The sequence below is a fragment of the Lissotriton helveticus genome, chromosome 7 (assembly GCF_964261635.1).
Source record: "Lissotriton helveticus chromosome 7, aLisHel1.1, whole genome shotgun sequence".
Classification (NCBI taxonomy): domain Eukaryota; kingdom Metazoa; phylum Chordata; class Amphibia; order Caudata; family Salamandridae; genus Lissotriton; species Lissotriton helveticus.
This window is the reverse complement of record NC_136068.1, coordinates 500,324,264-500,349,946: the sequence shown is the minus strand read 5'-3', so window position 1 is coordinate 500,349,946 and position 25,683 is coordinate 500,324,264. Positions and strand designations below refer to the sequence as shown.

At 45.2% G+C, this 25,683-nt stretch overlaps 1 protein-coding gene across 1 annotated transcript in view; it reads left to right on the top strand.

Annotated features, from left to right (window-relative positions):
• Nucleotides 1-2,780, top strand: part of LOC144769130 (techylectin-5B-like) — a 112,052-nt gene extending 109,272 nt beyond the window's left edge. Inside the window, exon 7 of the mRNA XM_078653135.1 lies at nt 2,497-2,780. Coding sequence (XP_078509261.1) covers nt 2,497-2,780 — 284 coding nt within the window. The remainder of the gene's footprint in view (nt 1-2,496) is intronic.
• The last annotated feature ends 22,903 nt before the right edge of the window (nt 2,781-25,683 follow it).

The window sequence follows — 25,683 nt, the reverse complement described above, 5'->3', positions numbered from 1 at the left end:
AATTTCTGAATAACGAGTGCACAAGCATTAAGGTAAGCATGTTGTTCCTGCTTACATTTCACATACTTTACTCAGTCCTGCATTCCCTGTGAGTGTTTGCTTTTTCCAGGAGGTTGTTACTGTTTTTTCAGACAGAATATTACTCTTGTCTAGTGCATAAGTTGTTTCCAGGCGTTTATAGCGGAACACAATTGGATTACATCTAAAGTTTCTTTTAGTGGTAGAGTATGGTGTTCAGTGGGGGAGAAGATGTGGAGAAGCGTGGCTCAGTGGTTAGAGGCGGCAGACCCGAAGCTGAGATCAGCCGTGGACCAGGGTTTGATTCCCCGCCTCGGCGGGTCTCGGGCTCAAAAATTCCACGGACTCGACAATTCTCGCTCCGGTGCCTACTCGACTCACGGGGTCACACTCTGCGACTCTGGGCAATAGCTTGCTTAATCTCCACTACGGCCCCTTGCGGCGGGATGCCTGGCTTTCACCTTGTGAATACCCTGCCGGGGTATCTCACAGGGGAATACCAGGACGGGTTCCCTAAGCAAGCGCCTTGAGACCCCTGGGTGATTAGTGCGCTATATAAATCGAAACACATTTACATTTACATTTACTATGGCCAGAGCTGCCGAATTTAGAGCTGGGGAACCAGGTTCAGCCTTCTCTCCTAAAGGAGTACATTCCCATGCTAGACCTTAGAAGGCCCCGCTAGACCTTAGAAGCCCTGGTGTCTTAGCACCAGCATGTCCCTAGCTGTGGCAAGAGTGGGTTAACCTTGAAGTTCTGTCCCCCACAATTCATACTGAAGTTCACCTTCAGTCTTCTGGGCAGGCCTACGAAGCAGCACACGCTAGAGCGACGAGTTCATAGGACCCTGAGCTAGTCCGCCTCACCCATTGGTACCTCAGTTGGCCTTGTTTCTGCAGAAGTAGTGCAATTCACCAGGGATCGGCAATGCAGGATTTGCACGCACATCAAACTACGTTTGCAAGCTTTAGGGTCTCTGCTTCATGCACAAGCACTTTTAACATGTGCTGTCTGCTTTGGGGACACAGAATTATGCAGCAATGGAGGATAAAATTATGTCACAGTGTTAACTAAATTATGCAGCAAAAATAGGGCTGCAGTGTAATGCGGTACATTTTCTGATGCCAACTGCTAGAAGGTGTGAATTATAGCTACCAAAAGCCACAAAAGAAAGAGATGGCTGCGGCACAATAATGCTATGGTGTTTGAGATCATATGAAGCCTGATCCCTGCCCCTCATGGCTCCTCCTCTGCCACAGTGTTTCTTGTGCCCCACCTGGCACACATCATGTCGTAGGCTGGTGATGAAGTTAACATTTTGACCCCCCCCCCTGGAAAAATGTCTGCGGATGCCATGTGGTGCCGTAATCCAGCCTGCTGGTGACGAGGTCTTGTGTGACAGTCTGTCTGGTGTCCTGAGGCAACCATTTAAAGATCTTTCGCAGCTTGCGTAGGATGTGGAAGCAGGTTGTGCACACTCCATTTGACTTGAGCCGGCATGTTGAGTTAGTCATTTAGGATGCTCCCAAGATAATTCTCGCATGGTCTGTGGATGTGGGTATTAGTCGTAGCTCTGACGGCCACCAGGTGAAGCCCCATTGGGAGGTCTTGTTGCTGAAGACCAGTACTTCCATCTCATCGGAGTTGAGCTTCAGTCAGTTAGTTTGCATCTAGTCTGCCACCATGGTCATGCAGTTGCTGAAGTTAGTTCTGGTGGTGGTTGTCTTGTCTGTCAGAGAGACGACAAGTTGGGTGTCGTCGTCGTAAATAATAGTGATGTCTTGTGATCGGATAATGTTGGCGAGCGGTGTCATGTATATGTTGAAATGGGTGGGGCTGAAGAATGATCCCTGTGGCACTTCGCATATACATTTCTTCGTCTTTAATGTGAAGGGAAGCAGCCTGACCCTTTGGGTCTTCCCATGAGGAAGGAAAAGATCCATTTGAGAGTTGACCCCTGTATGCCAGTCTCATGGAGCCTTCTGATGAGGGTGTTATGGGTGACAAAAGGCCACAGAAAGGTCAAGCAGGATGCAGGCCGCTGTTTCTCATCGGTCCAGGGTGATTCAAATGTTGTTGGTGGCTGCAATGAGTGCTGTTTCGGTGCTGTGGTTCTTTCTGAATCCTGATTCTGTGTTGTCTAGAAGATGGTGAACATTGAGGTGGGTTGTGAGTTGCTTGTTGATAGCCTTTTCAATCACTTTGACTGGATGGGTAGCAGGGAGATGGGTGGGAATTTGCTCAGTTGATTCTGGTCGACTGTGGGCTTCTTCTTCTTGAGTAATAACAGCACCAGACAATTAAGCACCTAGAGGCGGTTCATTTTGTGGATGACTCAACGTAAATGTTATGCCAAGATGTGGTGTAAGAATTTAAGTGGAAATAACGGGGTATAAATGTGCATGTAGAGACGGTAAAGTAGGTGTTGAGCCATGTTCAGAACAACTCAAATGTACATTTCTGTATTCATTCTCACAGGTGATTCGTTAACACCACACAGTGGTGCAAAGTTCTCCACTTTGGACCGTGACCGGGACATGCATGTCCAGCACTGTGCGCAGTATGCCAGGGGAGCATTCTGGTACCACGATGAGGGGTGTGTTACCACAAACCTGAATGGACGTTACCTGGGGCCTAGGCCCAAGTCAGCCCTGGAAATTGGTTTTAACTGGTATTCCTGGCGAGGACCAGACTATTCACTGAAGAGGAGCGAAATGAAGATCCGACCTGTGACAGCAATTAATGGGAAAGCATTGGCCTAACAGCAATTTTTTATATGTCATTGATCATTTCAATTTAATCTAGTTTGTTTGTTTGGATAACAAAGAGCGACTAACCATATATTCAATCATACATCACACAGAAGGTACTGAAGGTACTGAAATTCATCAACCTTTATAAATTAATATGAGATATTTGTAACTAAAACTCTGTTGTTCCCAGTGTTTTTTTATAAAGATTTTATTGAATCAAGGAAAGTGACAAATAAAGGAATATTGCATTACAAATTTATAAATATTGATTATTACATTGTAAAAAAAACTTTGAGAATATTTTAGTGAAAAAAAAAGAAAAGAGCAAGTTTAAGATGCAATGCATTATAAAATATTGAGTTTTTGTAGATAAGATCCCTAATGGATTAAGCTGTGCTGTCTAAAAGAGCCCAAGCATGGATGGTAATAGGATCATATGGCCCCTTAAATTTCAATCAGACTTAGCAGGGTTGAATGGTCTAAAGCCAAAATGAAAGATGAAGTGTTACCGAATTGGTGATTTGCAAACTTGTTTTAATTCACCCATTTGGAGGAGATTGACTGAAGAGTCTTCATGTCGTCTTTGTGACTCCTTTAAAGAAAACATTTGTCACATTTTCTTTACCTGCCCAGCCCTAATGGCGGAGCGGAAAGGACTGTTGAGGGAGTTTTTTATTAGAAATACCATAAGTACATGTCAGCAAGCAGTTAAAGTCTATCTCCAAGGGGATGATTTGATGTTTTGTGGCAAATTCCGGAAGTTTATGTCTATTGCTGAGTCAAAACTAGCACAGTTTGAGTTATAACGGTAATTGTCAGTGGTACATGTAGTGTGCAGCGCAGCTGATGACTATGGGGCCTATTAGGATGGCGGTCGGAAAATCACTCCGACTCCCATGGTAGCGTTAAAACACCACCCGCTAGGACCGCGGTAAAACCGCTGGTGCAATTAGCATGTCCCGCAGTCGAAATCCGACCGAGGCGGTCGGTTTCTGGCAGTTAACATTGCAGCAGTTGCTGCTGCCAGCAGCATCGCCATGATGTCCAAAAGAGCATGTTCTGCATGTCCCTGGCCTGTGTGACAGGCACTGCACAGTGCCTGCCACCTGGTACAGGGACATGTACCCCCCAGTGCACCCACACACCCACCAACACATTGGGGATCCGCAATGGACCCCCAGAGACATTCTCCGCATGCCTTTCCATGGCGGTCCCACCGCCGTGAAAGGCTGGCTACCGCCAGAATCATAATTGTGCCGGCGGTGCTTGCCCCTGACCCATTACAATTGTAGCAGTCCAGCTCTGCATGCCAGGCAAGAGGGCGGTCTGCTACCGGCGGAAAATCACACAGCTGCGGTCATGACCGCAATGCTAATCGGACCGGCGGTTTTCAGAGTTTCGATGGTAGGCGGATGTCCTCCGCCGGTCCGGCGGTTGCTACTGCCGGCCCGACGGCGGCCATCGGCCTGCCATCCTAATAGACCCATAAAACAAGCAACTTGTGCACACGCAATTATTATTAGCAGTATTAATACTGAGAGTATCCCATGAGTCACACAATCATGCAGTATATGATTTCAACGAGGTTCTTTTCTCCTTTTCAGGTTCATTTATTTTTCGGGTGCCCAGCCAACATGTGTTTCGTCTGGGAATACCCCACGACTTCTTCAAGGCTATCGGACAGATGGCAAAATATAAAGAAACCTCTCTGCCGGTTCTACTTCCGTCCCGGCTGAGAACTCCAATGTAATTTAAAACCAATGTTCGGTCAATGGCGGCGATTAATCAATCCCAAAGTTGGGGAGAGGGGGAGGAGGGAGCACGAGTGTGGCTCCCTGTGTCCCCGTATAAGCGTATCCTTCCTGTGTAGTGCTTCTTGATTCCGTAACTGGTTGTTATGGAATTAAGAAGCACTACGCAGGAAGGATACGCTTATATGGGGACACAGGGAGCCACTCTTGTGCTCCCCCCCCCTCCCTCACCACAACTTTGGGATTGATTCATCGCCGCCATTGACCGAACAATTCAGCAATGGTTCATGTTTAAAAAATATCACTTTTGGGGGCGTGGCCAGTAGGGAAATGGAGTTGATGCGTACCTCTTCAGCTTTGCTCAGTATCTGTTTCCAATGCAGCTAAAGCAGCACATCGACTGCGGGCCCTGGGCACCCACCAGATGTAGTTTCTGTCCACGGTCATCGATGCTCCTCCCCCTTTAATTTCACTCTCAGGGAAGGCCATTACCTAAATGAAAGCAAAGACTTTATATTTGCTTCTTCAAAAAAAAAACATAGTGACACATCTCTTGCTTGGGGCCGGGGCTGTGCACATTGGCACTCACGGGTCCTTGTTTGTTGATGTGATGATGACTCGTCATGACACTGCAACAGACACGGCCAAAGTCTATAGTGTTTGACGGGCTGATGATCTCTCAACCCTAAGGCCCATGAGGTCACCAGCTGGGCAAAGACAAAGCACTGAGGACCAGTCTAAACCCCCTAATTAGGGATCAAATAAGCCCAGGTGTTCTAGACTGAAGCTCTGTAGCGCTGGGGCTTCACGTCAATCAGGGAGTGGAAAGCATGGTCACCCCACCCTTTCTTCTCATCACAGGGGGTTGGGGATCTGTGATAAATTGGGAAAGGGTGTGGTCAACTGCAGGTGGGAAGCCGAGAAATCGAGTCTGGGTAGTTTGTCATCAAGACTTTTGAAGACACACTGCACAGACTTGGGGTGTCTGCTTCCTGTCGCATTGCAGGGCTGTGAACATTTATTTAAGCTCTAGTGTTTGTGGCTTTACTGGCAGCCAGAAGACAAGGTGGGGCCCACTGAAGGTGCATGTTTCTGTGTCGGCCTGCCCCTTATAAGTCCCCTTCAGTCACGACTGTGCCCTAAGCCCCCAATCCTGTGAGAGCAGTCGGCCACCAGGCGTTGGTAAGAAAAACAGTCTTGTTTAAATATCATTAATGGTCACCCAATGCTTCAACGAAATTGTGCGGTGGAAAACCCTTCACTCCATATTAGAATGTAAACACTGCCTAAAACAAAGACTACAAAAGGGGGTGGTGATGGACAGAGCATCTGAACCAATCAAACACTCACATCCAGTCAACAGATCTTTAGCCCACTCTGCCACACCAGTTCAGACATGGCCATATGCAAATCAGTCTGACCCTGTGCCTCATGGCATTTGCATATGGCCATGTCTGAACTGGGGTGGCAGAGTGGGCTAAAGAACGGTGATGGATGAAACCCAGATCTGTTGACTGGGTGTGAGTGTTTGATTGGTTCAGATGCTCCGTCCATCACCACCCCCTTTTGTACCACTTTGTTCGCCATAAGTTGGCAGGGTATGCTCAGACGTGAATCCCTTGCTCACTTTGCCACTGGATTCAAGCAAGCCAGGCTGAAGACGGCTGTAATGCCAAAAACCAGTCCTAGGAAGCTTGAATCCGGTCCAGGGAAGGCATTGCTTGGCAGTTCGGGCTGGACTGTTCCCATGAGGCACAGGGTCAGACTGATTTGCATAGGGCCATATCTGAACTGGGGTGGCAGAGTGGGCTAAAGAACGGTGATGGATTAAACCCAGATCTGTTGACTGGGTGTGAGTGTTTGATTGGTTCCGATGCTCCGTCCATCACCACCCCCTTTTGTAAAACAAAGTCTATCATCTCTCAATAGTCTATGAGAATCACAGACACATTTGGGCCTGCACGTAGCATGGCAGTGAGATGTGGTAAATTCATGAAGCATGAGGGATGCCGCTACCAAAGAACTTCACTTGATGCAGCAAGGAGGAAGCCATCATCAAATCCTCAGCAGTATGCTTTATAAACTAAACGTTCCCCATGAAAATCTGCAGAACAGCAGCCTTGGTCTAGGTTTCTCACCCTTAAAATCAAGCTAAAACTGGCCATTGGAAGCGTGATCTTTCAGGCAGTGTAATTCCTGCACCGTTACGTAGCTGTGGAGTAACTAAACAGCTTTATGGCATGATTCTATTGGACCCACAGACCCCTGGAATTTGTATTAAAATGGCTCTCCCGGACACAGCAGCCGGTAAAGGACAGCATGGCTTGGCCGACAACAGAATTCCATCGATAAGTGACTGGCTGCAGACATCGATAAAGGGCTTAGAAAGAAATTATTAGTACTCTTTCATTCCTGCACAATTGGCCTTTATTATTTTACTGTGCAACTGTGTATTTCTAGCTCCTCTGCAAGAAGGCGCTGGAAATAGAGATGTAATTTAACTAACAAAGATATTACAATTTCCGAAGGACAGCTGCAGTATTCTAAAGGGACATGCCTCTCAGGCGTGTTGAGTTGATTTCTGGTTCCCACACCAGTAGTACTTATTTAACCCCTCCCACGCTTATGACGGAACGGCTCCGTCATGGCCCTCGGGTGGGCAGTGCTGGTGACGGAGCGGTTCTGTCATGGCCCGCTCGCCGCACCTGCGCGGCACTGATTTTGCGCCTGCATTGACGTTCTAAAGAATGGGCGGGCCATGACGGAACCGCTCCGTCACAAGCACACCCCACCCGAGGGCCATGACGGAGCGGTTCCGCCATAAGCATCGGAGCGCCGCGCGGCCGCCCCACCCCCTTAGCGCTGCGGCGGAATTGCCGCCTGAGGTTCCGTGAATTCTGAACCCGTTTTATAAATATCGTCGTATCATGACGATTTTGGTATCAGCGGACCGAAAATGATGAGCATAAGACGTACGAGTATTTTTGTTTTGTTCGAGTGACAAGATCACCATGAAATCAGGGATTCCGTTCTGAAGTCTTGGGTTCCATTTTGTGCACGGCAGCCATTTTGTGGTTGCCCTCACATAGGCTGATGACTAAGGCCGAACGAGTCCTTGGGACACGTACACCTTCAGCTGACTTCTGTGTGACCTGGGCAAGCTGACTCCGTTGCCCGAGGCCGGACTTGTTAGGCCAGTTCCTCTCCCAGTAGCTGATCAAGATTACGGATCAAGGCACAGGACACTATAAACCCTTTATTGCACACAACTATGTCTTATCTTACTTACACCTGTCTCTGCTCCTTTCTTTATGGCCTGTTTTAAAATGAGGAGGTGCCCGTTTTTATTAGGGGTCCGCTCGATTTATCTGATGAAGAGTGTTGGGCCTTCCCGAGAAATTGATGGTGGACTGGACAATGAAATGTGGGTTTGTCATGCAATGCTTTTGTCGTGTACACATGGGATTGGTCAACTGTAAATAAGGAATGTTTACCTGAAGCACAATATTTGGTATATAAGGGATGACTTGTCTTGTAGAATTTGAGCAGTCTCCTACGAATATACGCCACTGTACTTCGTGGACTTCTGTTACTGGTTGCAGCCAATAAATTTGATCTTTGACGTCACCAAGAAGTTTCCGCGTTTCTGTAGTTCTGAGACAGGTGAATCCGGAGACTTTGGGTGTGTCCCCTGGCACCGCTGGGTTCTAAATAACCCGGTTCTTCATTTGGCGCCCAACGTGGGGCGACTTCAGCGGTACCGGTCCAAGCCTGACGATCGTGAGGAGCTTCGTGTGAAAATTCTGGAGGAAGGCCAGCCACTTCATCGACCCCTGTATGTCGTCGTGGTCCGAAAGTCTTTGCTGCGAGGTTCCCCGATTTCCGATGGCTACGAAGGACTGCTGCCCTGACTGTCGCCCTGTCTAGGAGCCTTAGACGATTTGTAGAGCGAGACGATAGACGGGTCTTCTGGTGACATCATCGATACCTCAGTTAAGTGTGAGTGGAGCGTCTCCCAGTCCTTAGTTTTTGGGTATCCCCTTGGGATCTTTGATTTGGGTTCTTTGATTTGGGCCTTGCAAGTACCAAAGCCGAGGGACTCGTGTATTCACGAGACTAGCGTATTCGATAATCCTTTGAAGTTTGAAGCTAGACTAGTGAGCGAAGATGCCTGGTATTAGTAGACTTGGAAGAATATTTTGTTGTGGTCGTAATTGGGATTCCCGATTGGAGGACTCGTGTCCGGTTCCTCCGATTGGAACTCCAACCTATGAGCTTTATGTGAAACATGGCGTGGGCCCCATTACGTATAATGAAGTATGGATTAGGTACACCAGGAAGGAAGGTGTCCTTAAATGGCCCCAATATGGTAGTTTTGACACAGAAGTTTTAGACAATCTAGAGGTTAGACTCTTTAAGAAGAAAGCCCGGCCGGCGATGTTTGACTCTTTCCGCCTATGGCGAAAAGAAGCCAAACAGAAGGAAATTAAATTAGCGAAGAGAAATAAAAGAGAGAAGGGTATCTCGGTAATGCAAGCTGCTATGCAGTTTAAAGATAACGAAGAAGAACAGGCGAGTGAGCAGTTGCACAGGCAACGTAAAATGGCGATTGATAAATGCTATCCGGCTTTGCCGCTTCTTCAGCAAGATGCAGTGAAGGAACTTGAGAAAGATCCCTTGATGTCACATTTGTTGAGTTCGCCACCCCCTTATGCGCAGAGTGCTACAGCACCTCCGCAACCTTTAGTTGTGCAACCTCCAGTTGTGCAGCCTCTTGCTATTGCACAACCGCCAGCTCCTCTCCAGTTGGCTCCTACTCCTCTGGCGCAGCCTCCTCAAGGGCCGCCGACTTTGCTACCTGCTCTGCCTTTAATTCCTGTGACTTTTTCACCTGTTCTTGCTACCTCCTCTACTACTGCTCCTACGTTGACCTTTTCTCAGTCTGCGTTATCTCCTGTCCTGTCAACCTCTCCTTCTGTTCGTCAGAGAATGACGGATACTGTTACTGGTCTTTTGTCTCCTTTCTTTGGGTCATTTAGTGCGACCCCTGTTTCAGAGCATAAACAGTTGCGCAGCCAACTGCCTGATTCTCGAGAGAGAGAAATATTGGATCGTTTGGCGCGTAAATGGGTTACTCGTCCTTTAAGATACGATGTAGAGTCTGTTATGGATGTCTTCCGTCAATAAGAAGCACCGAAGCAGAGATATGCCTTTGATAAGATGTGCACTTTCCGTCGTGAAGAATGGGAAGATGATGACGTGGGACAGACTCCGTCTGAGTTGTTCCATATACAGTCTGAGTTTGAGAAAGGTACGATTGTGGGCTCCGATATTGAGAAAGCAGTCACGATGTTGTTGTCGTTCAGGAGCGAGTCTCTTTCTCAACCACTGTTTGAGCCTGATCCCTCTGTTAGGAGAAAGGTGCGACAATGTCCAATGAGAGAAGTTCCCCCAGTTTGGAGAGAAGGGGACCCAAACGCTAATCCAATTGTTCTGCCACATTTTCAACGTGTTTGGGTACATGTTCCGTGGAAGCGTGCAGAAGTTTTGGCCCTTAAGCAGACTTTACCTGACCCCCGTAAAAATCCTGCAGGGTATTATAAGGAATTATCACAGACCGCAGACTCATGTGTTATGAATCTAGCTGATATAGACATGTTGTTTGGAAATGTGGTTCCACAGCCTTTATGGGGATTGATTCGTCATACGGATCAAGCGCAGGAGTTAGGTGATACATGGGCTAATATTGGTGCTGTAGATGCGCGACAAGTTGGTGGTGCTAAACCTGAGCCTTTAGTAACGGAACTCCCTGGTAAGATCGTTACTTACATGAAGACTTTAATGCCTGCGATGCGTGTGAATTGGGATAAATTGTCTGCGTGTAAGCAGAAGAAAGAGGAAACCGTGTCTGATTTCTTCACTAGGTTTGAAGAGACGTTTATCGACCATAGTGGTCAAGACATGAGTACAGAGGGTGGTCAACGTCTGTTCGTTGACAAGTTTGTACATAATTTACTTCCTGAGTTATGTAAGAAGTTGAAGGATTCAGAGAGTTCTTGGGCCGTTTCCTCTTCAGCACGAATATTGGCTACTGCACAATACTACGAAAATAGGGATAAGGATGAGAAGGATAGAGCAGACAAGAAAACTAAAGAGTTGAAGACGAAGGTGCTTTTACAGCAAGCGTATCCGCCCCGTAATAGCCAACGTGATTATCAGCAGCCTCAGCAGTTTCAGAGAAACTCGCAAAGGTTCGAGTCTCCTCAACAGCGTTTCCTGGTAGGCCCCAATCAGTGTTCATATTGTAAGGAAGAGGGGCATTTTAAGTATAGTTGCCCTATTTTGTTACAGCGTATGAATGGTGTTTCAGGTGCAAGAGGTCGAGGTGTTCAGCAAAACCCTAGAGGTAGAGGACGTGGAGGTTTCCCCCAGAATGCCCGTTCCTTTCCTCCACAAAATTCGATGAATAGTTTTGATCAGCAAAATGGTGCATCTGGTAGGACGACTCAGTACTATGCTGACGACTACTATGTCGAGGGTGAGAATATGGACGGTAATGATTGCTAGGACAGCCATGGACAAAGAGAGGGAGTTGTTTCAGTTCCAGTAGATCAGAGTGGACCTTATGTTGAAGTGATTACATCAGGTGTGTCAGAGCCTTTTCTGTTGGATACTGGTGCTGCGAAGAGTTCTATTATGCACTCTAGACTCCCTGGCACACCTTTGTCTGGCTTAACGAATGTTTCAGTAGGTTTTTCTGGCGCCCCAGTTAGAAACCCGATTTCTGACCCTTTGTCCCTTTCTGTTGGACCTCGTGAATTCGAAGCACCCCTTATTCTGACGACAGGTTGTGGTGAGAACTTGTTGGGATTGGATCTGTTGAAAAGATTGTATGCAACGTTGTATTGTTCTCCTTCGGGTGTACAACTTACACTGGGTAAGGAAGTGGTCTCTCCGATGTATTTGTCGAGGGATCAACTTCCGACAGAATTGTCTTCTCTTCCTGATACTATTTGGGCGACTGGTCCTAATGACATAGGTCTCCTAGAGATACCGCCATATGTTGTGACGTTAAAAGCGAATGTTAAAATGCCACGTATTCCCCAATATAGGATCTCTAGTGATGGTGAAAGGGCGCTTCTAGCGATCATTTATGATTTGATTGAGAAAGATGTGATTGAAGAAACGAGAGGTAATGTTTGCAATAGCCCTGTTTTGCCCGTTCTGAAACGTACTGATTCTTCTCAGCCACCTGTTTACAGGTTTGTGATCGATCTTAGAGAGGTGAATAAAATAGTTGTGCCACAGTTTCCTGTTGTTCCGGATATCACTGCCTTATTGACAATGGTTCCAGCTTCGGCCACTTGGTTTTCGGTGATTGATTTGAAGAATGCTTTCTTCAGCATCCCGATTGCCGAGGAGAGTAGAGATATTTTCGGCTTCTCTTTAGGAGGCCGAAGCTTCCGGTTTAAGCGCGCTCCTCAAGGCTATTGTGAGAGTCCGTCAATCTATAGTCAGGCTTTGAAAACACAGCTTGATACGATTGTCTTCCCTGACGGTGCTGCTCTTCTTCAGTACGTCGATGATTTGTTAGTTGCTGCCAATACAGAGGAAATTTGTAAGAAAGCTACCTTGTCATTGCTGCGTCATTTGTTTGATTTCCATCACAAAGTGTCTCTCTCGAAGTTACAGTATTGTCGACAAGAAGTGACCTACTTAGGTCATCTCTTATCGAAGGAGGGAAGAAGCTGGACCCCAGAAAGAATCCAAGCGATTGCGAAAATGAGTGTGCCAATTACACAGAGAGAAGTGCGTGCTTTCTTAGGTATCACGTCATATTGCAGACAATGGATAGCAAATTTTTCTTTGCTGGCCAAACCGCTGGTGGCACTGACCTGTAAAGACACACCGAATCCCCTCCCGTGGTCTGAAGATTGTCAGAAAAGTTTTTCCGAATTGCGCAATGCGTTGTGTTCGGCTCCTGTGTTGGGTACCCCCGACTACAGTAAGCCCTTTACGTTGTATGTCCACGAGAGAGAGGGATGTGCGTTGTCAGTGTTGACACAATCTTTTGGGGACAAGCAGCGTCCATGTGCATATTACTCGTCGACTTTGGATCCGGTAGCTAGGGCGTTGCCGAGTTGTTTGAGAGCCACAGCGGCAGCAGCTGTTTCTATTCGACAGTCTGCTGGTTTGGTAATGAATAATACGCTGGTTGTGATGGTTTCACATGCAGTGGATACTTTGTTAAATAGGACCAAGACACAGCACTTAACTAGTGCTCGATTGTCAGGTTATGAGCTGACACTCCTAGCGAGTCATGTGCACATAAAAAGATGCAATACGTTGAATCCAGCCACGTTGTTGCCGATTTCAGTAGAGACAGATGTTGTTGAGCAACATAATTGCTTTCTCAGGACAGAGGAAGAAACAAAAGGGAGAATAGATCTTAGGGACACTCCTCTTGCGAAGTGTGATGGTACCTTTTGGGTGGATGGTTCATGCTTCAAGCTTCCGAATGGTGATACGACTGCGGCATATGCTGTCACGACTTTGCATACGATTGTTGAAGCTGCACGTATCCCACATAATTCAGCCCAAGCAGCAGAGTTGATTGCACTTACGAGAGCGTGTGTGTTGTCGAAAGGAAAGAAAGTGACCATATATACCGACAGCCAGTATGCGTTTGGTGTGGCTCACAGTTTTGGACGTTTGTGGAAGGAACGTGGGTTCCTCACGTCACACGGGACAAAGATACAGCATGGTCAGTTGGTGAATGAGCTCCTGGAGTCACTTACTTTGCCATTGCAAGTTGCGATTGTGAAATGCAGTGCACGCAAGAAGATTACCGATGATGTTGGTCGTGGTAATGCGTTTGCGGATGAAGTTGCGAAAGATGTGGCAAGGGATGTGATGAGTCGAATGTATGTTTCAGGCCCTGCAAGATGGATTGGTGACGTTGGAATGTGTGAGGATACGATAGAAAGTGTGAAGTCGATTCAAGCTGAAGCTACAGAGAAAGAGTTGAGTGTGTGGAGAGAGAGCACGGGTAAACTGGATGTGAATGGTTGTTGGGTTGAATTGTCAGAGCATCAGCGATGGTTGTTACCCGATGCGTACGTGCTTGCAGTGGTTACGATGGCACATGGAATGGCTCATATCAGTGTGAAAGGGATTTGTAAGTTGTTGGCTCCAGTATGGAAAAATGCTGGAATTCCTAAGTGTGCAGAGAATGTGGTCAAGAATTGTATGGTTTGTCTGAAATACAATCCTGGTAAGGGAACTCGAACTCCAGCTGGTCATTTTGCTCCTCCGACGTACCCGTTCGAGGTTTTGCAGCTAGATTTTATTCACATGGAAAGATGCAACAACCTGAAATACGTACTAGTGGTTGTTTGCGCCTTTTCAAGATGGGTTGAAGCCTATCCCCTGAAAGATAATACTGCCTTGTCCACAGCCAAAGCCCTTATTAAGGAGTTCTGTCCTAGATATGGGTTGCCGAGAATGGTCTGGAGTGATAATGGGAGTGAATTTGTGGGTCAAGTGATGAAGAGAGTATGTGAAGGGCTAGGAATCCGCCAAAAGTTCCACGCTGCAAATCACCCCCAATCAGCTGGACTAGTAGAGTGCTATAATGGCACTCTTAAACTGAAACTGGCCAAGATACAAGCGAGCTCTGGTCTTAAATGGCCTGATGCTTTGCCATTAGCACTTTTGTCTACAAGAATGACTGTACATTCCCGAGTAGGACTTAGTCCTTATGAGATTGTGTTTGGTCGCCCGGCCAACATATGGGGAGTGCCGAGGCCGACGAAATTCAGCGAGATTGAACATCCTGTACTGCTTGATTACTTGTATGATTTGACGGCTAAATTGCGTGTCTTACACCCACAGGTTCACGATACACTGCCTCAGGCTTCTGAAGATCAAGGTCATGCCATCGATCCTGGCTCGTGGGTTTTAATTAGGAACTTCCAGCGAACAAAGAAGGATCAGCCCCGCTGAATTGGTCCCTACTTGGTTGTGTTATCAACGCGATCTGCAGTACGAGTGCAAGGAAAGAAGAACTGGATCCACGGCGTGCACTGCAAAAGGGTCAGTTTGCCTCTGCCGTACGACCGGTGGGTCCAGGAGGGTATTGCTGATTCTGAGACTGAGACTGTGCCTCGTTTTCTGCCTTTTAGCGACGCACGTTTAATGGGGACAAGTTCTGAGCGTGAAAGCGACGATCTTCTGCAAGAAGCTGTGCCACCGTCAGTTCGATTGGACACTACTGAGCCTGAACTCTTGTTCTGTGACCAGACATTGCCCGGGAAGGGCCGTTATAATTTACGACCAAGAGTCATGGGACAAATAAAATGATTTTCCTTTGCTATTTTTGAACATACAGCTCTCCCATCTGAGAAACTGTTTTGACCGATTTTTGTTTTTCGAACCGCCATCCGGGTTCAGCTGTAGGGTCGCGGCGTCAAGTCTTTGGAGTGCAAGCCGAAGACACAAGGTCAACGGTTCTGGTTGGTTCCTGGGCGTTCCCTGGACTGACAGACGCATTCCTTAGCACGGAACACCCTACCTCCGCGAGCAGCACGGTTAGAGGATGGAGTTTTTCAAGATGGAGAGACCTGTTGAAGAAATGAATTTTAGAGCCAAAATGTGTACTATTATGAGCAGAAAATGTTTTTTAATATTGTGTCTTTGTATGTTGCTTAGCGTAATGATGTTTTTGATAGGATATATAATATTCTCTTTTCAAGTGACGTTTGCACCCACTACACAGCCCATACCTCCTTCTACTGTTTCCTCACATTCTTTTCACCCTATGCCTGAACATGAGTCCATTAGAAGTTTGGAATTTGCTCATAACTCCTTCGTTCAGCTTCTACACCAACACCAATTAGTGGTGAACACAACTAACTGTTGGGTGTGTGGTCTTATGCCTCATACTACTGATAAAGGTATTCCTTACCTGGTCCTGCCATTTAGCTACAAAGGTTCTGTGTGGGCGTACAGAACGATGTTTATCTATGCTCGAGAAGTTCACCCCCTACGTTCCGCAAAGGACAATCCAAAGAATAGTGCTCTAGTTAAGGGAATAGTCGACATGATTAGAGGGTTTAACTCCTATGAGACGATCCCGAGAGAAGAGACACTAGCATACATTGGATGGAACGTGACTGGATATGGAGTTAGTCTGAATGAGAACCAGCAAGCAAAAAGATCCTCTCCGATCTGGATCATACCCCATCAAGGTCATCTTTGTCTGCAAGGTAATGGCAGGAATCCGAGAGCTCAGTTAGGGAAGAGTATCTGCACGGAAACGTATGTTTTTGCTTCCCAGACTTCCCCATCATTTCTAGCAGCTAAGGGTACCTATTTTGTCTGCTACGATAGGGCGTACACATGGTTGCCCCCTGATTTCTCGGGTACATGTTTTGTCTCGTTCCTGTTGCCTCCCACCTACACAGCTGTGGCAGATTAACACACGACGAGATTTGTTAGAGGTGTCTTCAGTAAGGAAGATACTGCAGGACAAGAATTAGGTGATTTCTTGAAGGGTTTTCAGCCGTTTTGGGGACCTATGGTTAACAGCAGGAACATACAGCAATTGACGAGAGTGGTTGAGTCCACCGTAGTTGAAACTGCAGATGCCCTTAGTAACTTGACTGCTGAGCTCCAGTCGGATCGTCTTATGACTCTCCAGAACAGAGTTGCGGTAGATGTCATACTTGCAGATCGAGGTGGGGTATGTAAAGTGATCCAATCAAGTTGCTGTGTTTTCATTCCAGACAATGCTCCGACAGTGTACCAAGCCATTTCCAAACTACATAAGATCTCCGAATCTATACATGTGGATAAAGGAGATTGGTCGTTGATGGGATGGTTTTGGGAACTGTTATCCGCCTGGGGATGGAAGATTCTGATGGTCATCGGGATGATCTTAGCCATCCTTTTCCTGTTCTGTCTTTGTGACAGTGTGCTCCTGCTATATGTGGCCTTTGTGCTACGTTGTGTGCAAGGAAACATGTATCAAGAGACGTGCTAAGTAATAGGATGATGCTACAGCACCATCTTGATGATCTGATGAGTATAGACCTAGATTCAGACTGACATGGGTTTAGGTTATTGCCTATGTAAGGGCAAAAGGAGGGTCTGAGGTTCCGTGAATTCTGAACCCGTTTTATAAATATCGTCGTATCATGACGATTTTGGTATCAGCGGACCGAAAATGACGAGCATAAGATGTACGAGTATTTTCGTTATGTTCGAGTGACAAGATCACCATGAAATCAGGGATTTCGTTCTGAAGTCTTGGGTTCCATTTTGTGCACAGCAGCCATTTTGTGGTTGCCCTCACATAGGCTGATGACTAAGGCCGAACGAGTCCTTGGGACACGTACACCTTCAGCTGACTTCTGTGTGACCTGGGCAAGCTGACTCCATTGCCCGAGGCCGGACTTGTTAGGCCAGTTCCTCTCCCAGTAGCTGATCAAGATTACGGATCAAGGCACAGGACACTATAAACCCTTTATTGCACACAACTATGTCTTATCTTACTTACACCTGTCTCTGCTCCTTTCTTTATGGCCTGTTTTACAATGAGAAGGTGCCCGTTTTTATTAGGGGTCCGCTCGATTTATCTGATGAAGAGTGTTGGGCCTTCCCGAGAAATTGATGGTGGACTGGACAATGAAATGTGGGTTTGTCATGCAATGCTTTTGTCGTGTACACATGGGATTGGTCAACTGTAAATAAGGAATGTTTGCCTGAAGCACAATATTTGGTATATAAGGGATGACTTGTCTTGTAGAATTTGAGCAGTCTCCTACGAATATACGCCACTGTACTTCGTGGACTTCTGTTACTGGTTGCAACCAATAAATTTGATCTTTGACGTCACCAAGAAGTTTCCGCATTTCTGTAGTTCTGAGACAGGTGAATCCGGAGACTTTGGGTGTGTCCCCTGGCACCGTTGGGTTCTAAATAAGCCGGTTCTTCGCGCCGCAGCAAAAGGGTTAAGGCACTATCATTTCCTATGTGCTGCGTGGCCATTATTGTTTTGTCGCAATATCTTGCAGCCAATGACACACCACGAAATTCATCACAGCTATTTCATATTGACCTTTTGGAAATTACAATTTATTTTTTCGCGTTCTCATCACTAGGTTGTGTACCGTCAGACTATGTTTAAATTGTAAGTGCATTGTGCCGGACTGTGTGTCCAGTCTTGAGGGGCAGGGGCTGCATCAGTGTCCATTCTTGGGGGTCTCGGCTGGAGCGGTGTATCTCGTTTTGCAGTTCACATGTGGGGTATTAGTACAATCATTTCAGGGGGTCAGTGGCACAGGACACAGTGGTGGTAGCAAGGAGGGTCCTAGGGTGGGTAGGTACCACGATGGCCCCAAGCAGACCGCATCAAGCATTACATTCTATTTCTAGTGCTTAGTTTGAGCCTGTGGTTGCCAGTGGGGCCCGCCACCATTCATTTTGGGGAGTAGCACTTATTTTTCTGCATCAGAAATTTCCAGGGGAGCGCAAGAGAAGAACAAGGATTTGCAATGAAATAGGTCTTGCATAACTGATTGGCGTTTCAAATAATAATGTAACGTCAATAGCTCAAACTTTCAGTAATGCGCGGCCTATTGCATTGTTATTGACCTCGAAGCACCATCATACAGTAGTCACTGTCCATGGGACATGGTTACACCCCACAGTACAGTGTAACAAAAAGCAGAACATGGCCAAAACCCTGATCCCCACTACAGCTGTAGAACCTGCCTCTCTGCGACCAGCTGCATTACAAAACACAACAAATTGCTTTTATCTAAAATCCCCAGCTGTAGCCACTCGGAAAGTCAATTTTCTGCAGTTTCTACCTGTGTGGTCTATGTGTCTGCACCCAGTAACAACCTGATTCTTGTCAGATGGTGGGTGGTACGGGCGATAGGTGGAAGCCCAGTCCTGTGCATGCACTTTGTAGTAGGCTTTGTGTGCATCATACATGAAGTACTGGGCTGTGTGTGTATTCTGAAGTCTGTACTGGATTGTGTGCATGCATTGTGCATTCTGTAGTCAGCTGTATGAGCACTAGCCTGCATTCTGTACTGGCCAGAGGATTCAGCCTGCACTCTGTACCTAGCTAGACGAGCGCGGCTCTGGAGTTACCCTCGCACCCCAGAAGGCACGCTTATGGATTCCTAGAAAGAACAGCTAGTTTGTGACCTGTGGAGTGAACTGTAAACAGAAGGGTTCCTGGGAGCCGTTGTCTCTGCTGCTGAGTGGGGGAGACCTAGTCCCTGGAAACAATGAGCGCAATTGAGGGAAGGGATGCTTACCTAACATTTTACTTCAGTGCGCTACGAAGAGCGCCGACTTTCTTGGCGCACATCGACTTGGGTTTGGCAATGTCAGGTGTTGGCGGTGGGGTCGACAGCCTTCAGTGGTTTTACATGCGGTGCACTATGTGTGGTGTGGGTATGTTTGACAGTTTCTAGCCGATGAGTGCCACAAAACATAGTTTCTAAAATAATCTGAGGGAATTCAGTGGCTGGAAATGCCCAGTGTTCGGCATTTTCAGGTGACTTGTCTGCCGGATCCCCTCACGCCAAGTCTGGTTCAATAGTCAGGTTAGATAGACATCGTTAGATACATTAGTTTGTTTTGTTAAAGCCACTACCCTTCCTGCAGTCAGTGCCCCCGGAACCTGTGCTCCGTTTGCTGCACAGCTGTGAATGCTGCCAGGGTACTCGCCCCCAGATATTTAGAGATTGCCACTCAGATGTGAGGAGATAATTCAGCAGCCGAAGTTTTGAGGCAAGTTGTAGCCGCGGATGAGTTACCTACGAAGCCCGAACTCAATGCAGGTGGTCCGGGCACAGGGGCTCAGCAGCAGTGGACCGTGGGAGTATAGAAGACTCATTTGTGACATAGGTAGACACCTGATGCCTCTAGTTAGAGGATGGCTAAAGCAGGGTGTGGCGCATTAAAACAAAAAAACTATTTTTAAAGGTAAATTGGACGCTGCGGCGTGCAGCGAGCGCCTTTTGTGTGAATATAAAGCGACCACAGAATTTAAAAAAAATATATTTAAAGTTAAAGTGTGACCTCGAGGTGAGCGCTTTTTGTAAATATAAAGCAGACGTGCAAGCACCCACATAAGTGCCAGTTCATAGTAAATTGTAAAAAAAAAACTTTGCTGACACTAATGTCGTGACTGCTTCAGCAAGACATTCAGGGGCTTATTTATTTCACTGCTCCAGGGGCGCAGGAGCCTGCTCCATATTTACCAGGCAGCACTTAGCCACTTTTTTCCGCTTACTGCTGCCTTTTAATTATCGTTCCCTTAAACGGGGCGTGCAATGGTTGTTGCTGGGGCTATTTCCAGCAACATCCATGGTTTTTGACATTGCCCCAGATTTACAAGAAATCGTAACTCTGAGGCAGCACCAAAAACGTACACCTCCCCAGAGGAGGCGTAAGGAAGGCACAACAAGGAGAAATATCTTTATTTCTCCTGGTTGATTGTTTTTGTGCAGGAAGGTTTCTCTTCCTGCACAAAAGTAATCATCCCCGCAACGCAGGCACCCATGTACTATGGTGCAAAGGTGCCTGCGTTGGCGCATAGCAGCCCATTGTGTGCCAGCACAGGGGAAAAGTGCAGGAATACGCAGTATCTGATAGCTACAGTGCATTCCTACCCTTCTCTTTTGCCACAGGGCAGCGCAGCAGGTAGGCATGCGGCGTTTCTCTACGGCAAAACTCATAAATTAGGCCCTTCGTAAATAGTTCTCCCTAACTCCTAATGCAAGCTAGAGAGTAAGGACACATGTAAGAGGGGCTGTCCTTATGGGAGGTAACAGGAGAGAGGGAGGTACTAAGGAGGACTAATAAACCAATTGACGAATCAAAAGCCATCATTAACAAAAGACAGGAAGAGGAGCCAATTGTAAAGATGAGCGGAACATGGCCTGAGTTTAATGCCCATATACTGAATACTATAACTATGAAATTAGCCTGCACCTCAGTTTATTCAAAACATGCAATTACTTACTGCACAAAGGTAAACAAATTTCTTTTGTTTATCTTAATAATTTTAATTTTACCTTTTTTCTTTTCTCATTCGTTTATAAATACTCATACATTGATCCATGGGAAAAAACATCATCATTCCAGCATTATAACATGATTCCATCATTGTGTAACAAAACAATTAAAGAAATAATCAGAAATACATCGTGAAAAAAATAATTAATAAATAGTGCTCATGCATTCATGCTTATGAAAAATATTGTCAACAACAATTTGATATTCGCATTATTTCTTTTGCAATCAAATCGAGTTTTTAGATGCCTATGCTTAACATCTATCGTATTCAATCACTTGATCGATAAAGTTTTCAACAAGGGACCAAGAAGGAGTTGCAATAAATGTTCCTTAATCCTTCCTAGATCCTATCATGAGAATACATCACAACATGTCTAGTTATTTAGAGACTTGTGCACAAGTCTCTAAATAACTAGACATGTTGGTGGAATGATGATGTTTTTTTCCCATGCATCAATGTATGAGTATTTATAAACGAATGAGAAAAGAAAAAAGGTCAAATTTAAATTACCAAAATAAACAAAAGAAATGTGTTTACCTTTGTGCAGTAAGTAATTGCACGTTTTGATTAAAATAAGGTGCAGGCTAATTTCATAGTTATAATAGTTAAATGGCCCTGCCTACCCCTCATCCTCTAGGGCCTAACTCCCCTTTTTTCTACATATACTGAATACAGCATGTCTCGAAAAGACATCGCTTGCGCTGCCTAGACCAGTCCTAAAAAACAGCCAGATGGGAAAGAGGGGCGAAGAGAAAGATGTGAAAACCATCACAAAGGGAAAAGCAGGACCCAGCAAGAGTGAGCTGTAGGGGCAGAGAGTGTTTGGCCCAGGATTAAAGAGGTCTGAGGTGGATAACTATGCAGCCGTGGTGTTTTGTGCTAGTACACATTTCATTGTATCGACCGCATGTTTCAGAGCAGAGCTTTGGGCACCAGACTCTTTCATTTATACAAATCAAGCACTGTAACATTTCAGTCAGTCAGTCAGTTCAACTTTATTTCGGCTGATAGCCATAAAAGCAGGAAGTACAGACAGGAGCTAGAAAAAAAAACATTAGACAATAATTGATCACATGACACATTATAATTAATATATAGTGGGGCAGCGTAACAATTAATTCTATGCAATTAATTATGCATATTACATAAAATCTAGTAAAATCTAATTAAAACCATAAAAAGGTTGATTCCTTATAAAAAGCCAGATAAAACCTAGATTAAAATCTTTAAAACCGCATGATTTGTACAAAAGGTAAACTCAGTGCATTCTACGTTATTTAACATTGTGGGAGAAGATTGCAGATTTCATTATTACATCATAGTTTATGACCAAAACGTTTTCTAATAATGAACACATTGAATAAGAATCTGCTTGTACAAAAAAACACCAGTTGTGAGGTATTAGACCTTATAATACGCTCAGCCTCTTTATACGACCAGACGCCCACATTTTTACACAGGAGTTTTATCCAACGCTGTCTAGGTGATGAATAAACGGGACAGAAAAACAATAGATGGGCATCATCTTCCTTTGCCTTTAGTGGGCAAAGGGTACAGATACCATCCTCATTGCTATCTCCCCATTTGCATGTATGAGCATTGGTCTGTAATACCCCATATCTAAATTGTAAATACAAAGTTTTTGCTAGTGGTGGGTTTATCTCATCCATAAACGGTTCGAATGCAGCAATATCCTTCATGGACAAAAATTTCTGAGTCAATGTACCAATAGATGGACAGTGAGATGGCTCGTCATTAACATACGACCAATAGGTAGTTTTTAAAATCTTTTTACACACAGAGCTCATGTTATGGGGTTCGTCCCAAAAGTGGGACAGCCCTAACCTGATACACCAGTGTTCAATGTGTTTTAGCCATGCAATTTTCTTGTACTCATCAATCTGGGTAATTTCTATCAATCCATTTTTATAGTTACACCAATTAGGGGTCGTCCATAACCTTACCCAATACATCAGTGGCCTGAGGGCTGCTTGGTGATCTGTACGTTTAAGATCCAAATCTAGGAATACTGGAACTAGGGGGGTTCTAGTTGGTATTTTTAATAACCTGCGTACAAAGTGGTTTTCATCCCGCTCAAAGTTGTGTTTACAGCAATGCCCCCATACCTCAGCACCGTAAAGTGCAGCCGATTGTGCCTTTGCTTTAAAGACTTCCAGTGCCGGTGTAATGGCTTTAGAGTCACTAGCTCCGTGCACTTTTATGATAGGCATAGAGTTTTGCTTGAAAGCCAATCTACTCTTTGTCAGGTGTCCCTTCCATGAACTGTTACTGTCCAGTGTGATACCTAGATAGTTAAAGCTCTCCACATATTCCATTTTTTGTTTGTTTAAGGACAAGTTTTTCTTAAATGACTTTTGTGGATTTATTGACATATATTTTGTTTTGGATGAGTTTATTTCCAACCCCTTCTTTTCACAGTAACCATTAAAGGAATTCACCAGATTTTGAAGGCCCTTCGGGGTCTGTGAAGTGAGGATTGTGTCATCTGCAAAAAGTAATGCCGTGATTGCCTCATCTCCTAGCCTTGGAGAATCATGGTCACAGTCCCTTAAATACTCGGGTATATCGTTAACGTACAATGAAAATAGCGTAGGTGCCAATACACATCCTTGGCGCACACCACGGCTTACAGGTATGGGCTTTGATAATTCACCATCCTTTCCCCATCTAACTTTTGCATAATTCTCTGTGTGTAATCGGATTAGTTCGTTTAGTAGCTCGCCTGGGACCCCCATTTCTCGTAATGTTATCCATAAAAGATTCCGTGGAACGAGGTCGAAGGCGGCCCGCAAATCCATAAATGCCACATACAAACTACCCTTCCTTATGTTAATGTATTTCCAGCAGATACACATGAACCTGAACACTTGATCTACTGTACTAACTTTTGATCTGAACCCTGCCTGGTATTTAGATAATATTTGGGTCTCATCTATCCATTCTATAAGTCGGTTTAAAATGTGCCTGGCAAAAACCTTCTGTAAAAGGTCAATTAAACTAATTGGGCGGTAATTGCCCGGATCGTAACAATCTCCTTTTTTAAATATTGTTACGATTTCTGCCCCTTTCCAGCTTTCAGGGATTGGCGTTCCAGCCACTATAGAATTACATAAAAAATTAATGTATGGTCCCCATACTTCCACATCATGTTTTAATAAATCTCCAGGAATCCTGTCCTGTCCTGGAGCTTTGCCCGCCTAGATGGTCCCTATTGCCTGCATAGTCTCCTCTATACTGAATTTTAATGGCACAATACTCAGCTCCAAATTGTGCTCTGAGTTTGGCATGTGCAACCCCTCTACATCTTCTGAGTAAAGTTTACCAAAGTGATCGCACCAAGTTTTTTCATCTAAATAGACGTCCTTCAGTGATCTGCCCTTCCTGTTCCCTTTGGATAATAAGCTCCAAAAGGTGCCTTGATCTCTTAATTTGGCAGCTATTAATAAATCTTCCCATAGTGCATCATCCCAGGTTTTTTTTGTTTGGGACAGAATTTTATTATAGACATGTCTACAATCTCTTATGAAATGGGAGTTTTTAGTTTTAACAGCCTGAATGAGATTAGATTTTGCTTCACGACATTCCTTGTTGTACCAAGGGTTGACCAGCTCTAAATGGTTTGGGCTCTTTTCTCCTTTGCAAGCTTTGCTCAAGAGGGGGCCTAGAGCGTCAACCAATTTATGATGACGGTCTAAGACACCCTGGCTACCCAATAAGGGATCCTTACAAGATGTAACAATATCAGAAAAAATATTATAGATATTTATCATTACATCTCCTTTAGACAAGATATTGGGCCATCTTAGTGCAAGTCTATTGTTAGATATCTGTGGTTCCCCATAGAAGTTATTTCTTACAACCTCCTCATCTCGATTGGATATAAAAGGTTGTGAATTTACCCATAGTTGGAGTGGGAGGTGATCACTCTCTGTTCTGGTGTTTATTTTTAGGTCAATGAGTAGGTGCCATAAGTTCAAGGAGACCAATATAAAATCTATATGTGTTTTACAGTTTGTTTTGCAGAAAGTAGGGGCTGCCGGTCTGTCTGACTGCAAGCGGCCATTACAAGCTCTTAGTTCATGGCCTACAGTTAACTGGTAGATTTGGGTTACTGTTACAGTGCATTTAACTGGCCCGTTAACATCCAAGTTTGGAATATCATTTGCAGTGTCCTGCTCTTCAAGTAAGTTGTCCAAGCCCAGTACCGGTTCATATTTACAATTAAAATCCTCTCCTACTATTACTTGGGCTTTAGGTCCTAAGGTATCTAAGAAGGTATCTAATAGTTCAATTACCTTAGATTCTTTATTTGTTGCCTGTGGCCTATTATATATGTTTATTAGATAAATAGTATCATTCCCCCTTGTAACCATCTTTATTCCTAACAGATCTGGAGAAGGGATATTTAATGGGATGACTTCTATTTCTAGATTAACTTTAATCCAGATCACCAGGCCCCCTGATGGTCTTCCTCTTATTGAGGGAATTGCATCACAGCTAAAGGTTTTAAACCCAAGTCTATGTGGAGTTATTAGAGACCATGCCTCCTGTAGGAGGATGATATCATAGTCCTCAGTGTAAGTACACCAGTCAAGGTCCCGAAGATTCTTGGCTAGCCCCGCTATATTCCATGATATTAGTTTTAAAAATAACTTGTCACTGGGACTAGGTGAGGGTACCTCCAACAATGGGTCTTGTATATTTTTAGAGACCAAGGGCTGTGTTTGACTACATATTTCGTTCACAGTCTTATTTGCTCTATTTAGACCCTCAAGCACACTCCTATCCAACTGGCATGTGATCCCCTCATCTGGGGTATCACAAATATCACCAACACGGTTAGTAATCTTATCCATTTCTACAGTCCTTTGGGCAGGCCTGTGTATTAACCTGTCGTTGTTGTTAAATGTGTGCACCACTACCCGCTCCTGTGAATATTCAGCTTCTAGACTAGTCATATTTGGATTACCTACTTCATTACTTAGATTAGTCCCCCAACAATTTCTGTCAATCAATGGGAGTCAATCATTCTGATCCA